This window comes from Eleutherodactylus coqui, chromosome 9 (assembly GCF_035609145.1).
Source record: "Eleutherodactylus coqui strain aEleCoq1 chromosome 9, aEleCoq1.hap1, whole genome shotgun sequence".
Taxonomy (NCBI): domain Eukaryota; kingdom Metazoa; phylum Chordata; class Amphibia; order Anura; family Eleutherodactylidae; genus Eleutherodactylus; species Eleutherodactylus coqui.
The window spans coordinates 84090621-84102902 of record NC_089845.1 but is presented as its reverse complement, the minus strand read 5'-3'; the positions used below and the strand labels follow the sequence as shown (position 1 = coordinate 84102902).

Here is a 12282-nt window from a genome sequence, read left to right as displayed (position 1 = left end):
GTTGGAAGGTGGATACATTCCAGTGAGCGCTCATAGGCTACGGAGCCAGGTATTGTGATTACTGGTATACATGTGTATTTTCACCACCATCATCACTGTTATATAATAATTAGACTTGTGTATTATTATTGTGATTACTATTATACATGTGTATCATCACATTATAATATACTATAATATTGCATGTGTATTCTCATTATTAAACATGTGTAGGTTCACCATTTTTAGAATTATTTACTATTAGTATTATACATATCTATTTTCATCATCATCATCATCATCAGAATGTATTATTTTGTGTATTTTCATCATTTCTAATCATTTCTAATCATTTCTAATTCATGAGTATTCTAATCATTTCTCTTCTTATATAGATAGGTGTTTTATCATGCTCATGTTTCTCTGCTGCCCACCCTGCAGAGGTGAGGCACACCTTCCATGGAGGCACACCTGGCACCAGGTATAGCACTGCAGGGATGGACTTTGATCTACTGATCACACAGCAGCCGTCATGAATTATTCTTGCCCTGCAGATAGCACTACAGTGCTGAGCCCCTCCAGTGTGACACACCTGTGATACGACATGCATGACATCAGGCTGGGAGGGGACTGTTACCTGTAGCACAGTGGGGTGGGGGGGAAGAGCCGGTCCCGGCCACTGCTGCCCCGCCTCCTCTCTGCTCCCTGCCCCCTACAGTCACTACACCTTTCTTCCTCTAACAGACAGGGCTCCATTTTCGTCTGTGCACTGTGCCGGACTCCTCACGGCACCTGGACCTGGACTCTCACCTTCAGAGGAGCTGAGAATGAAGCGGACACCTACAGGAGGAGGCCTGATGTTACTGCTGATGGTAAGTGCCCACTAGATCTCACCCTGTCACCAGCCAGGTGGCTGTCAGGGCATGCTGGGAGTAGTAGTTTCACACTTGATCTTGTGTCTGTTCTTTGCAGATGGTAAAGTTATACAATGTATCATTCAGTGTGATGGCTGCCATGCCTGCACCCTGCTCCCTAGTTCTCACATATCTACTGTACATTCAGCTGTGGACTTGGCTCTTACTGTGGCTGTAAAAAGTTATGGGCACCATCCTATTGTATCATAAGTCCTTGGACTACCCCCATCCCCCCCCATCAGACTGACCTCTAGATATAGTTAAGGCAGGAACATGGAAAATATCTATCTTGTTTTTCTCAGCAGATTATATAGTAGATCAGGATTGTCAGATCCAACTAATAATCTTCTGACCATTCTGTCCATAACCTTACTAGGATTCTCTTGGCAGCCACATACCTAGTAATATTGATAGCAGACCCTAATAATGACCTTTTCTCAGTATTTCTGTGTATGCAGCTCTGGCCCTGACGTCCTTGGAGGTCTGTGCAGTCTCTAGTCTCTGCATTGATACTGTTTTGTCATTAATCGCTGTTGCTTCCTGTGAAAAATGCAAGGAATGCCAGGAAACAAAGGCCGTAAGAGCGCTGATACTTTGTAGTCTCTTCTTTACTGGCTGTGCTGTTCAGCTATTCTCCTGTGTTGTTTGTTTCTTTACTTTTATTATACACTGCATCACGTCTATTTACACAATATCTGGGCTACTATGTGTCCAGATAGGAATGTTTGGAGTTCGCTAAATTAAACGCCCCCAACTGGCCTCTGGAGGGTGTTCTGCTTATCCAAATCACGCAAAATTTGGACAATGGCCACTTCACACAAGGCACTTGCCATTTTTGAAAAAAACATTTTGTAAAATTAATCACCGATAGGTGGCGCTGTAGCAAACCAGGTCTACCTGTCAGATCTGAAGAACAGTATTCGTTGGCATGTTGTAACGACTTACTGTGTTCGAGGTTGAAAACATGGTTTTGTGAATAGAGAGCATTATTGAAAGCCAAGGGGGATTTATTTGTAGTAGAGTTTTCATATTACAGCGCCACCTATTGGTGACCTTTTTTGCAATATTTCTTTTTCCCACATGGCAAGCACATTGTTTGAAGCAGCCGTTGACTGAATTTCATCTCATTTTGAGCAGCAGAATGCCATCCAGAGGCCTCTGAACTGGGGAAATTAAAATTAGCTAAGGCTGGCTTCACACGAGCGTAAGCACAATTGTATCTACCTTAGCGCTGCGTTTTGCGCATGTACTTGCATATTTTACTGCACTTTTTCTGTGCGCAGGGCAGGTTTACTTGTGCGCAGCAAACAAATGAGCAAATTGGTTCCAATAGTGTTTTTCCAGCTGAATTACACAGTGTTCCACGCTTGTGTTTGCATATCGGGCATGCATTTGCTCACCCCGCATTGACTTCTGTGAGAACCTTTGGTGTGTAAATACACAGAAAGATAGAACATGCTTTTTTTTTTTTTTTTTTTTTTTTTTGTGCGACAAACGCAGAATGCTGCAATGTGAATGAACCCATTGAAATCAATGGGTTCTATTCTCTGCATATTGCGTGTAAAAGTACGCTCATGTGAATCCGGCCCTACCCTGTATATAAATAAAGAAAATAAATTGTCTCCCTGCCATTTGTGCAGGAAGGTACATGCTTCAAGTTCAGAGATCAATGCAAGGCTGGTTCACTTATCAGATAATATATATATTCCCTCAATATATACTACCGATTAAAAACAAAGCTTTTAGTTTTTAAAGATGGTCTATTTTTTCTGGGGTTTTTTTCCATGTCTCCGTGCCTATTCCGACTCAGGTGTTTTACTACTGAACATTAAACGGTTTTTATGCTCCATAAGAAAACCATTGGTCCCCTCCTAATGGCCTGCTGCTCCCATCCTCATGGACAGTCTATGTTTACATTGGCTGCTGCAGTGTTAACATACTTGTATGTACCTGTGAGTTCTGTAGGCAATGTCTTCCCTGCAGCCCAGCTAATCAGAACATCATTTGTGACTTCCTGTATGCAGGGCTAGAAGTTTCATCTGCTAGCTTATATGACCTGTATACTGGATGTCAGTGCGACAGGAGAGGGCCGTGACGGTACAATCTATATGCGTACCGTTCGCATGGTGAAATGGTGCATCATCAGAAATGCGAGGGCATTACCGACTTGCTGTGGACAGTGCAGTGTGAGCGAGCATATTAAAAGAAATGTGGAAAACCTTTTAAAAGCATCTTTTTTTTTTAATACTTAAAAGGGATTTTTCAAAAATTAAAAAAAAACAAATTTCTTTACTATTTCCTCACTGACATTGTTGGGGTGAGTGGGCTTGCTGCGGTGACATTTCACTCATAGTGACATCACTATAGCTGGCTGTGACTGCTTTGCATGGGTCACATCTTGCCCCTATGGATGATATGTCATCACTCAAGAGTGTAAACAGAGATATGATTGGGGATGTAAACAGCAATAGCAAGAAAACATTGAAGAATTGACAAGGTAAGTATACTGAGGTGTCTGTTATCTTTAAGCGGTTGTCCAAGATCCTTTTTTTTTTCCATAAAACCCAACTCGCCCTGCCATTTAACAACAAAGAGTCCTATACTAACTTCTTCTCGCTCCCTGCTATGTCCCATGCTGCTGGTTCAGGTCTCCCCTATGATGTCACATTTACAGGATACCTCAGCCTATTTATGGGACATCACAGGCTGCTGCAGCCAATAACTAAGCCCAACGATCAAGCGCTGAGCCTTGTCACTAGCTGCAGCAGCCTGTAACGTCCTGCAAACAGGCTGGACTGCAGTCTGTAAACCAACAACAGGAGCATGGACGATGTTGCGGGGCAGGACACAGCAGGGAAAGGTGAGTATATGATTTTATGACAGGGGAGCTGGAATTTACAGTGGCCCCATATTATGGTTAGTTTTCCAACATTTTCCCACAATCTTCACTATATGTTAAAAAGCCAGAAAAAATGCATGTATGTTTAAAAAAGAGGGAAAAAATGCCACCCAAACACTCCTTAATAAAAAGCATGTATCCCTTGAAAAATCACTGTCTTTTTTGTGTTTAAGGCCCCCTGCACACGGGCAGAAATTCTGTAGCGGGATTTCCTGCAGAATTTCCACTCGTGCCCGCCTACCTAGGGTTGCATTGCAAAATGCAATCCTATGCACACAGCCGCAATGTGTCCGCGTGAAACCCCATGCAGAAAACAAAGTGCAGCATGTCCTATTTCTGTGTGGGTCTCGCAGAGGCCCGCACAGAAATGTCAGTAGTGCCGTGTTGGCTCCGCTCTGCGCATGCGCCGGCTGGTCGGCAGCCGGCGCATAGCAGGCGATGGAAGACGCCGGGAGCGGGTGAGCCACAGGGCTGTGCAGGGGCATGGGTCCGCATCCCGCTGCGAGAATTCTCACAGCGGGATCTGACCTGGCCGTCTGCAGGCGGTCTTATTAGGGAGAAAGCGCCACAAAAAGCCTTTGAGAAGGAAGCATGAAGCCACTTTCACACGGCAGTGTATTTTATTTTGCATCAATATTTGTAAACCAAAACCAGGATTGAGTCCAAAACACGGAAGTCATGCAAATGTTTTCATTATACCGTTCTCTGTTTGTTTCACTCCTAGTTTTGGCTTACAAATACTGATGCAAAATACTGACTAGAATACAGTCATGTGAAACTGCCCTTAGGCCAAATGCACACAACACGCACAGAATCCGCCCGTGCCCGGCCAACCTGCGTACCTGTCCGTGTCGTCTTTCTTCTGTACTATGGATGTGCCAAGCGATGAGCAGTACAGATTTCCCTGTGCTGTCACTAGGCGATGACGCGAAATCCGGGACCTTTCCGATTTGTCATTCCGGATAGGTTACAGATCAGACAGCGTACAATGACTTCAATGGAAGGTGTCCATGTGTAAAACGCTCTGAAATGGAGCATGCTGCGATTTTATATTGTTTTTTTGGGTTGTTTTTTTTTCCCGCTCTGCGAGCAGAAATCACAGTTGATTTCCACTCACGTGTGTGGAACAATCACTTTTACATTGCAACCTATGGACAGACATTGCTGCGGAATCCGCGGGCAAACGCCCACCGCGGATTCCGCAGCAAAAACTTGCCTGTGTGCATTAGGCCGCCTATACACATGCAGCTTGTGGATCCACTCCTGGATCCACCCAAAGAACTGTACAAGAGCTGCATGTTTAATCCCCTCTAAAGTTCCCAGGCTTGTAACAGTTGTTGATTAGGACTATCGGTGATGCCTCGAGGGAACGCTCCAATACATTGTACTATATTTTCCGTTTTTTTATGCTAAATACTGCAGGGATAGGAGCCCAGACGGAATCTGGGTGGAATCAATGTATGAGTCGGAGACCTCCTTGGCCCCCTTTAAAAAGAACCTGTCAGCACCTTTGGGGCTCCAAGGAGCTGCTTTTTCTACTCCCATTCCAGCACTGTGCCCCCAATAAGTCTCACACACATTGTGACATGGCTCTGTTTGCACTTTCTCATCTCATTGATCTCCATGAGAGAGCGTGCACACAGAACCGTCTGAAAAGAGTCATGCTGTGTGCGCACATTGGATTCTCTGAGGTACAGTGCTGAAACGGGGAATCCAGAGAGTATAAAAGCTACTCCTTGGAGCTCTCATAACCTCAGCTATGAGCCCCATAAGAGTTTATGAGACTTAAATGTACCAGCAGGTACCCTTTAAAATAGTTTCTATCCCTGTCAGTCTCTTAATGAAAATAAATCCCAAAACTCCAGGAGTCAAATGGGGTCAGAGTAAAACTCAGGTTACAATCAATGTACATAGAAGAGACTTGGGGCGCTTTTACACTGAGCGATCGATCGTTCACACTAGCGTCTTTTTAGAGTCCAAGCTCACAAAAGTTCGGTACAGTCAATATATACAGGATACAGGTAAAACATGGGTGCAACGCGTTTCAGAGAGCAGGAAGCATCTCTCTATCTCTCTCTATCTCTCTCTATCTCTCTCTATCTCTCTCTATCTCTCTCTATCTCTCTCTATCTCTCTCTATCTCTCTCTATCTCTCTCTATCTCTCTCTATCTCTCTCTATCTCTCTCTATCTCTCTCTATCTCTCTCTATCTCTCTCTATCTCTCTCTATCTCTCTCTATCTCTCTCTATCTCTCTCTATCTCTCTCTATCTCTCTCTATCTCTCTCTATCTCTCTCTATCTCTCTCTCTCTATCTCTCTCTCTCTATCTCTCTCTCTCTATCTCTCTCTCTCTATCTCTCTCTCTCTATCTCTCTCTCTATCTCTCTCTCTATCTCTCTCTCTATCTCTATCTCTATCTCTATCTCTATCTCTATCCTAATCGAAAGTTCTCCAACTTCCCGATGTCATAGAAACATAAATTTTGGCACAAACATAGATTATCTCCAAAATAGGAAAAGTAATTGGGTCCCAAGTCGATTATTCAATTCTAGCGCAAAAGAATTAGCGTCGAAATTTAACGTGCATAATTTAAATCTCTCACTTCCCAATGTCATAGAAACTTTAAATTTGGCACGAGCATTGAATATGTCATAAGTGGGAAAAGCTAATGGGTCCCAACTCGATTATTCAATTCTATGCGCAAAAGAATGAGCGTCCACATTTTACGTACAGAATGTATTTTTCTCACTTTCCGGTGTCATAGAAACGTGAAATTTGGCACGAGCATTGATTATGTCATAAATAGGAAAAGCTAATGGGTCCCAACTCCATTATTCAATTCTATGCGCAAAAGAATTAGTGTCCAAATTTTACGTACATAATCTAAATCTCTCACTTCCCAATGTCATAGAAACATGAAATTTGCCATAAGCATTGAATATGTCATAAATAGGAAAAGTTAATGGGTCCCAACTCGATTATTCAATTCTAGCGCAAAAGAACTAGCGTCCAAATTTTACGTACGGAATCTAATTCTCTCACTTCTTGGTGTCATAGAAACATGAAATTTGGAACGGGCATTGATGATGTCATAAATAGGAAAAGTTAATGGGTCCCAACTCAATTGTTCAATTCTAAGCGCAAAAGAATTAGCGTCCACATGTTACGTACGAAATCTAATTCTTTCACTTCCTGATGTCATTTTATATAAAGGAAACGCCGCATGTTTACCTCCCCGTGGTGTTTTCTGGGTAACGCAAAGAACCATGCAAAATGGTGAACAGATCGCCGACCCCCCCCCCCCCCCTGGTTCCCCGCCGACACCCGAATCTTTGCGGGCAAGCAGGCAGGTACTCGGTAAGGACGATACTCGCTCGAGTTTCTGTCCTTACCGAGTACGCTTGCTCATCTCTAATGAATAACCGAGATGGAATCTGAGCTGGATGGAAAACCGTGAAAAGAGCCTTATTCTTTACATCCTGTTATTTCTGGTCCTCCAGTACATTCTCATAGGAGTTTTAGCCATTTGTGTTTGTCTATTTTGCACTTGAACTTCCGTCATGTTTACATCTTTCTATAAAGCTTTCACTATCGCCTCTCTGATCGCAACTTTTAGGAAAATCTTTCTACTTCAGCTGTTGCTTATCATAATCTAACATTGCCCAACAGATAGTCGTGAATTGAATTTATAACTTTCATAGAAGCATCCTTTACTCCGTATGTACTCAATGTTTTACAGACCATAATACGGAGTTAATACAAATCAGTGTATTTATTCACACACAGTAAACACACAGGCAAACACTTATGTGAGAGTGGCCATAGACGAATACGGATTCATATGTGGCAAATACAGATCAAACAATGATAAAATACTAATAACATGGTTGCAGCTTCTTCTGTAACACATCTGTATCATGAATTCATATTACGGACGTATGACTATATGCTCATGTGAAACTTGCCTAGGGCGCTCTCACACTGAACACCGTGCTAATTGTGGTACAGCGATTCTATTGAGTTCAATGGGGCCTCGCAGACCTGCGCTTGAACACAGTGTTTTTAACGCCATGATTTTTGAGTGATGTCTATTTTATTTTTTTGTGAGTTTTTGCTTTTTTTAACGCACCTCATCACCCATCACAATGATGGGGTGTGTTAAAAAAAATCGTGGTCAAAGACCGTGGCATGCGTTCAAAAACACCACTCAAAATAACAGTAAAATGGCGTGATTTCGAACACAGCGTTTTGTGAACCCATGTGTGTAAGTGGCCTGAGGGCTTATTTACATGAGGGAATTTGTGCAGCTAACTTGAATGCGCAAAAAAAGCACAGCTATTAAAGCCAATAGTTTCCTGTGGAAAGATTCAGATGAAGGAATTTTGGCCACGCAAAAAAGAATTGCACCTAAAAAAAAAAAATTGGACATCAGTGACTGAAATTCAGCAACTGAAATTCTCTGCTACGCCAAAATATAGGTCCTGACTAGAGATGAGCGAACCTACTCGGCCACGCCCCTTTTTCGCCTGAGCGCCGCGATTTTCGAGTACTTCCGTACTCGGGCGAAAAGATGTGGGGGGTTGCAGCGGGGGGTGGGGGGGAGAGAGAGAGAGAGGGCTCCCCCTTGTTCCCCGCTGCTACCCCCGCTCCGCCACGCCTCCCCCCGGCGCCCCCCGAATCTTTTCACCCAAGTATGGAAGTACTCGAAAATCGCGGTGCTCGATCGAGTAATTACTCGAAACGAGTACGTTCGCTCATCTCTAGTCCTGACCTATCTTTGGTGTGTAAAGTGCAGGAGTGTCCCTAGACTCCTATGGGAGACTATGCGAGCTGGCCGGCAAAAGAAGATGAAGGGATTCCCCCGCTACGGACTACAACTGTAAAATACTGCAGATTTTCCAAATGCAAATCTGTTGCAGTAAAAGCACAGCATGCCACTTGTGGAAATCAAGATGATTGTAACTGATTTTCAGTTACAAAAATTTCAGCAAAAAGTCTGCTGCATCTGAATGAACCTGTCTTAAGGCCCATTTAGACAACGATTATCGCTCAAAAGACATCTCAGTGACAGTTTTGAGTGATTACTTTGTATAAGTGTGTAAATGAAGGTGCACACTGTATGCAGAAGACAAGCGGGACCACTATCTTTTGCATACAGCTGTTGTCCTCTCAGAGCGCTCAGTTCGTAGACAGCTGAGCACTCCGAGTGAGATATGCAGAACACAGCTGCAGTCATACTCCGGCTGTGTTCTCCAAGCGGGATACCAGCTGAAACAATAGTATGAGCGGTATTCCGCTGAGAACACAGCGTGCGCTACTGATAGGGCTCATCGTTCTCTAAGTTCGGCAGGTGTTTCCCATGGTGTTTTAAATGGGAAACCTTGTATTTCATCGCACTCGCATGAATCCCACACAGTATTCGATTCTTTGCCGGCCAAATTGAAAACGATGGGCGAGGCGTTCCGAGCGAATGGCCAAAGAAAGGACATGCTGCAATTAGTGAGCGAGCCGGCAATATTTATGCTGGCTGAAACTGAACGATGAACAAAGGTGCATGATGGCTCGCATTCAGACGTAATGATTATCATGCATTTTTGGTCGTCAATGATAATCTGTATGTCTAAACGGGACTTAAGTTTAGATGCACTACCTCTTTTGAAGAGAACCTGTTGCTAATGAGTCGTGGGTAACACCTTTATGTTGAACTTGTGGTTGTTGATGACTGTTGATTAGGACTGTAGGGCTCCTCCAGTGTATTCTCTTCAGGAAATATACATGGTCGGTAGCGGTTTGCTTAACTTTGAGGTCTCAGCAACTGGATAGCAAGAAATTCATAGTGCAAACTGAGAAGATCCTTTGTATTAGTAGCGCATTGCCTAATAAATGGACAGCACCTTCTCAGATGCAAGTGTCTTATTTAATAGGAGGAAGATGGGACTCAAATGTTAAAACTCTGATAGAGGATAGGATATACTCTGCAATATCACAAAGGTTATGTCCATATTCTGGGCGGTCATAGGCACACGCCTGTCATATTGATATACCCATTGGTTAATACGTTATCTGCCTGACCTCACACCCCACAAAGAGTGCTGGTATTGCTTTATTTTTCTTTCTTTCATCTCTTCCCGTATCTTAGGTTTCAGTTATGCTAATTTCTTCCAGTGAAGTTCTCTTACCAATGAATTTTCTGTAGAAAAGACTGACGTGAAGACAAAGTTCCATGTCCAAACATGCTTATATGAATTTATTAGCCATTTCCATTTAATATGCACATCTCTATTAGTAAAGTCTGATAATGTAATTTTTTTAAAAGCAAAAGTCGTACTCGTATTAAATGGAATTTAGAGTATTGCCTCTGGGGTGGGAGGGAGAGCAGTGAGGAAAAGCATTTTACCGCTAATTTCATCTCAAAAAGTCAGTGCTGGAATATGCAGAAAAGACTGAATAGTTCATGCCAAGAGTCCAGGCACCCCAAGAGTGGGAGCTAAATGCCATTCCACAGTTCAAGGTGTCTGTCAAAGGGGGCCATTGCTGGTGCCCTGTGCCTGACTTGACAACGGATGTTGCAGCTTTGGACGCAATGTTCCGCAGTGTCTGTAGATGGTGTTAAGATGCGTTCATATAACTGTGTGCTTGGCGACTTTGGTGTGAGTGTGCACAGAAGGCTTATGAAGATGGTGAGACCTACTGTGAGATTGGCAGAGGTTTGCCCCTAGGTAGTCACAGAGGAGCACACCGGTGGGATGTGAAATAGTCAGAGGCTGTTTTAAGAGAGATGCTGGTTGGGTGCTGTCAGGAACGGTATTAGTGTATCTTGACGCCAGCGGAAGCAAGGGGTTTGACATCTGTGCAGCTAATAAGGTACTGGGGGCATCACCGAGCTGTCAGTGCTCTCTCCAGCACTACTTCCTGGTGGCGTCAAGGTACACTAATACCGTCAGGAACATTGTTGTAGCCCCAACAAGATTAGTAACTGGATTGATTACCGGTGGCCTTGTCATAGGTCATTAGTGACTAAGACTGGGAGTGTGCAGTGGCTTGTGAATGGAGGAAAGGATTGTGGTGACCACACCAGGGGATTACTGATATGGAAATCAGCGTTTGAAGTTTACCTCCCTCTACAAGTTGGAAACGGTTCAAGTGGCATCCAAGAAAAGAAATGCAAATATTTAATTACTCTCAAGTTTAACTGTGTGCTGTTAACCAAGTCATAGTGGTGCTCTTAAAGATCTGGCATTTGAACTAGACACTATGAACTTGAACTGCATGAAAAACGGGCAACATTCTGGAAATGTTACAAGTGTAATTAACACACAAGCCCTTGGGTTTGCAGTGATGAGACAAATACAGGCCTCTATGGATACATTTTCTTTTTCTTCAAAGAGATGTTAAAAATCAACATGTGACTGCCTTTTTAAATTTTTTTTTTTGTTGTGTTCTATAACTCCAAACCAGTTAGTTGTCATAGTATCATGAAGTCAGTAAAGGCCCCTTTACACGGGACGAATATCATTTAGAATCGTTCAGATTCCCACACTTCCACGGGAAAATTACTAAATCATCCTGTGTAAACGCATGGAGCGAATGAACGAGAATTGTTCAGTTTCTGCATTCAAAAAACTAAACGCGTCGTTCAGTGTATACAGCAGTCGTTCACTTTTAAACGGTGGTCTGCTTACTGTGAATGAAGGTGGGCGGGAGGAGAACGTTCCCCGGCCGCTCCACCTCCATGCCGGCAGTTGTCTGAGCAATGCCAGTGATACTCGCTCCTGTGTAACAGCCTAGGAGTGAGCATCACTGGGACGAGCTATCGGGCCGACGATGCTCAACACTCGTCCCAGTGATGCTGACATCGGTCAACAAAAATGTCTAAAATATATCACTGTATTATACCCGGTCTATAAATAATCCATATAATACATAAAGCCCGTCAAGTGTATCCACATGTGGTCCACAGAATAACATGGACAGCACATGGCCCGAAATACAATTGTGTGTGGTTGGGCCATTAGCAGGTAGATCTTTCTGTGCTTTTCAGGTACTACATACGCGCTCTTATCTGTTTTTCAAAGGAGCAGCTCACCTTGGCATGGGTAAAGAGCAGTACAAGGCATATAATACCATACTGTACTGTAGAGAGGCGCTACTAGACAGCCAATCAGTGCATGCTCTTTAGTAATACAGGTGTTTTTACCAGTGAAGTGCCTATGCTGACTGGCTGGATCTTTCAGAGAATTGCACATACCATAGATCTGGACTGTCTAAAGCCCCATTTACAAGGTATGATTATCGCTCAAAATTCACTCAAATTATGTATTTTGAGCGATAATCGTTGCATGTAAATGCTACCATTGTTTGCTTTTCGTCCAACCGATGATTTTATGTTGAGTTTAAAATCCATCATTCGGCCAGAGAGCTGATAGCAGGGACCGCAGGCTGTGATTCTACATGGGAGCACTGATAACATTGTTTTCAGTTGCAGTCCC

The 12282-nt window shown here is 43.3% G+C and overlaps 1 protein-coding gene across 1 annotated transcript in view; it reads left to right on the top strand.

Annotated features, from left to right (window-relative positions):
* Nucleotides 1–394: 394 nt before the first annotated feature.
* The window catches only part of DSG2 (desmoglein 2), a 46123-nt gene continuing 34235 nt past the window's right edge, over nucleotides 395–12282 (top strand). Inside the window, exons 1-2 of the mRNA XM_066579642.1 lie at nucleotides 395–460; nucleotides 724–851. Coding sequence (XP_066435739.1) covers nucleotides 439–460; nucleotides 724–851 — 150 coding nt within the window. The 5' untranslated portion in view covers nucleotides 395–438. The remainder of the gene's footprint in view (nucleotides 461–723; nucleotides 852–12282) is intronic.